We start from the raw sequence: 2360 nt of genomic DNA, 5'->3' as shown, positions 1-2360 counted from the left end.
ATATTCATATCACATCTTTGGAATCTTGGGTTCGGAAAAAAGTTCCATCCCTCACTAACGCGTCAACAAAATTCGCCCTTTTCGCTCAAAACCGAGGCAAAGAGTATTCTTTATCGCCTGCCTTTATCTACATCCACATCATCAGTTTAAAAGACCCGTTTCCTCCATTCTTTTAACAGTCTCAGCTTTTGAAGTGTTTTTCAAGTCTCCACTTTCGTCAGAGTTGTATTTTGTGGTTATGACCCGAAATAAGCGTCCTTCCGGGAAATTGAGAACAGTAGAGGCGCTTTCATCGCGTGTCTTGTCTACAAAGAATGCTGGGACGGCATCATGGCGGAAGATGAGAAGCTGACCATAGTGAAAAGGGTCAAGAAAGAAGAAGGAAATAAAAAAGATGTTAACCTCAGTGATGAAGTTTTGGTCAACTTACCCGTCAAGGACTTAAATTCTTTTCTGCGAGGCTTCTCGGACGACGAGATCTACCGTATCAAGCAGAGAAGAAGAACTTTGAAAAATAGGGGTTACGCTCAAAATAGCCGCACCAAGCGTGTTCGCCAAAAGGAGGATTTGGAAGAGGAAAGACAACAATTACGCAAAGATTTAGAGCAGCTTGCTCGAGAGAACGATAACCTGAAGAGAGAAAGGGACGAAGCCAGGAAAAAATACGATTCATTACAAAAGCTACTGACTAACAGGACGAAAACCGTTGGTTTGCATCTAATTGGCGTGGGCCACGGTAACTCATCAACTGCAGACCACGAGATTCAAGTTGACGTTGTCGGAATTGAAGACGACAAGGCAAATAGTACCAGAGACTCACAGGAATCTGATCTTTCCGACGACTATCGATCGAGGAAATCGTCGGGTCGCTCTGAGACCGAAACAGACGATTCGCGATGAATGGACTAGAAATACTATCAACTTCTTCAATAATTCGACGCGACCGACTTTGTTTACAAACGTACGGATATCACGAGCTAACAATGCGAGCCATATGTCTGCAGTGTGAATGCCGTTGCGCCCGTAGCAAGAGCCCTCAGATTTTCAAAAATGGACTCTACTTGGATAGAAAAGCGATATTTTGGTAATGTTAAGCCCAAATATGTATTTAAACGTTGAGTAGGATGTTTGTTCGTGCTTCGTAGTTAAAAGCGTAAATATCAATGTAGTGAATATTTAGTGTACATAAATTGGGTAAAATTCCACAAAAATATTTTCAAAATTTTGGTTCGACTTAACAAAGGTAGGAGCGACAAACTTTCGATTTCATTTCTCGGTTGCTTTGTCGGGTAATGCGTGTAAATATTTCAACTTTCACAAAGCTAAGATGTTTGCAGTTTCTTCACTGTATCGTATGCCACATTGAATCAATGGACAACTTCGTAGTGAAATCGTTTATAACTGAGTCCACGGGCATGAAAAAGACTTTTTAAATTTATTCTTTTAATCCTGTTTCTTTATCGGAAACGTATGAACAGGAAAGAACAGAAACCACACTTAATTCTTAATATTGGTCACGCTGACTAAGCAGTTTTTTGAATAAGTGGTGTGGTCACATTCGTAGTAATTATTGCTCAACCAAAGTTCAAAGTGACATAGGCAATCACATTGTTTCAATTGTATATTTTACTGGAAATTAAGACAGATAGACTGGCTGTTAGAAATTTGACTGTTAGAGGTTTGGACTGAAATCAAATAACTTCACTGTATGTAAAATTATAGGAAATCAATAATATTCAGTTTATTCCATCACATGGATAAAACATGTAACAAACTTAACCTCAAGTTTTGATTGAAGTGTGAGAAAATTAAATATCTTGCAGTCCTAGATGGTAACACTTTTGTTAATGTAACCACTAGCAGAATTCAAATTGATTCAAGGTCATTCAATAACTTTGCCGTACTAATTTTTTCTCATGGAAACAAGAGCATGCATATGCCAACATTATCCTGAGTACACAAGTCCCATATCACAATGCATACATTGTGTTTTGATGTTCTAAAGAGAGTCAAGATTTTTCAAATGAGATGCTGAAACTTTTCATCATTTCTTCAATTTGTGACTTGTATAATGGCTCCACAAAGGAAAATGTGGAAAGAAATTTCATAAGAACTAATTTGTTGAATTTGTAAATGCTTTCGTTGCATGGCTGAGATTAGAGGACATTCTTGATACACTCCACATACAATCCACCATTTTAGACTCCTAAAAACTATGTATGGAGCTTGAAAATGTCCATTATTCTGATCTTGGAGGGTCAACAGGAATCCTCAAGACAAAGGAGGCTCTTTTTAACTCAACTCAAGAGTCTGGAAATGTCAACAGTATAAAGGTCGTAACATAATTAGGAGATGTACAA

The 2360-nt window shown here is 38.1% G+C and overlaps 1 protein-coding gene across 1 annotated transcript; it reads left to right on the top strand.

Moving 5' to 3' along the window:
* The first annotated feature begins 222 nt into the window (after positions 1 to 222).
* LOC138003876 (transcription factor MafK-like) lies at positions 223 to 1828 on the top strand. The gene has a single exon (XM_068850156.1). It carries the CDS (start codon positions 331 to 333, stop codon positions 898 to 900), a length of 570 nt encoding a protein of 189 aa, XP_068706257.1. The 5' UTR covers positions 223 to 330; the 3' UTR covers positions 901 to 1828.
* Positions 1829 to 2360: the final 532 nt, after the last annotated feature.

Source organism: Montipora foliosa, chromosome 5 (assembly GCF_036669935.1).
Source record: "Montipora foliosa isolate CH-2021 chromosome 5, ASM3666993v2, whole genome shotgun sequence".
NCBI classification, from domain to species: Eukaryota; Metazoa; Cnidaria; class Anthozoa; order Scleractinia; family Acroporidae; genus Montipora; species Montipora foliosa.
Note: the sequence above shows the minus strand (reverse complement) of the source record. Positions and strands in the feature narration are given on the sequence as shown.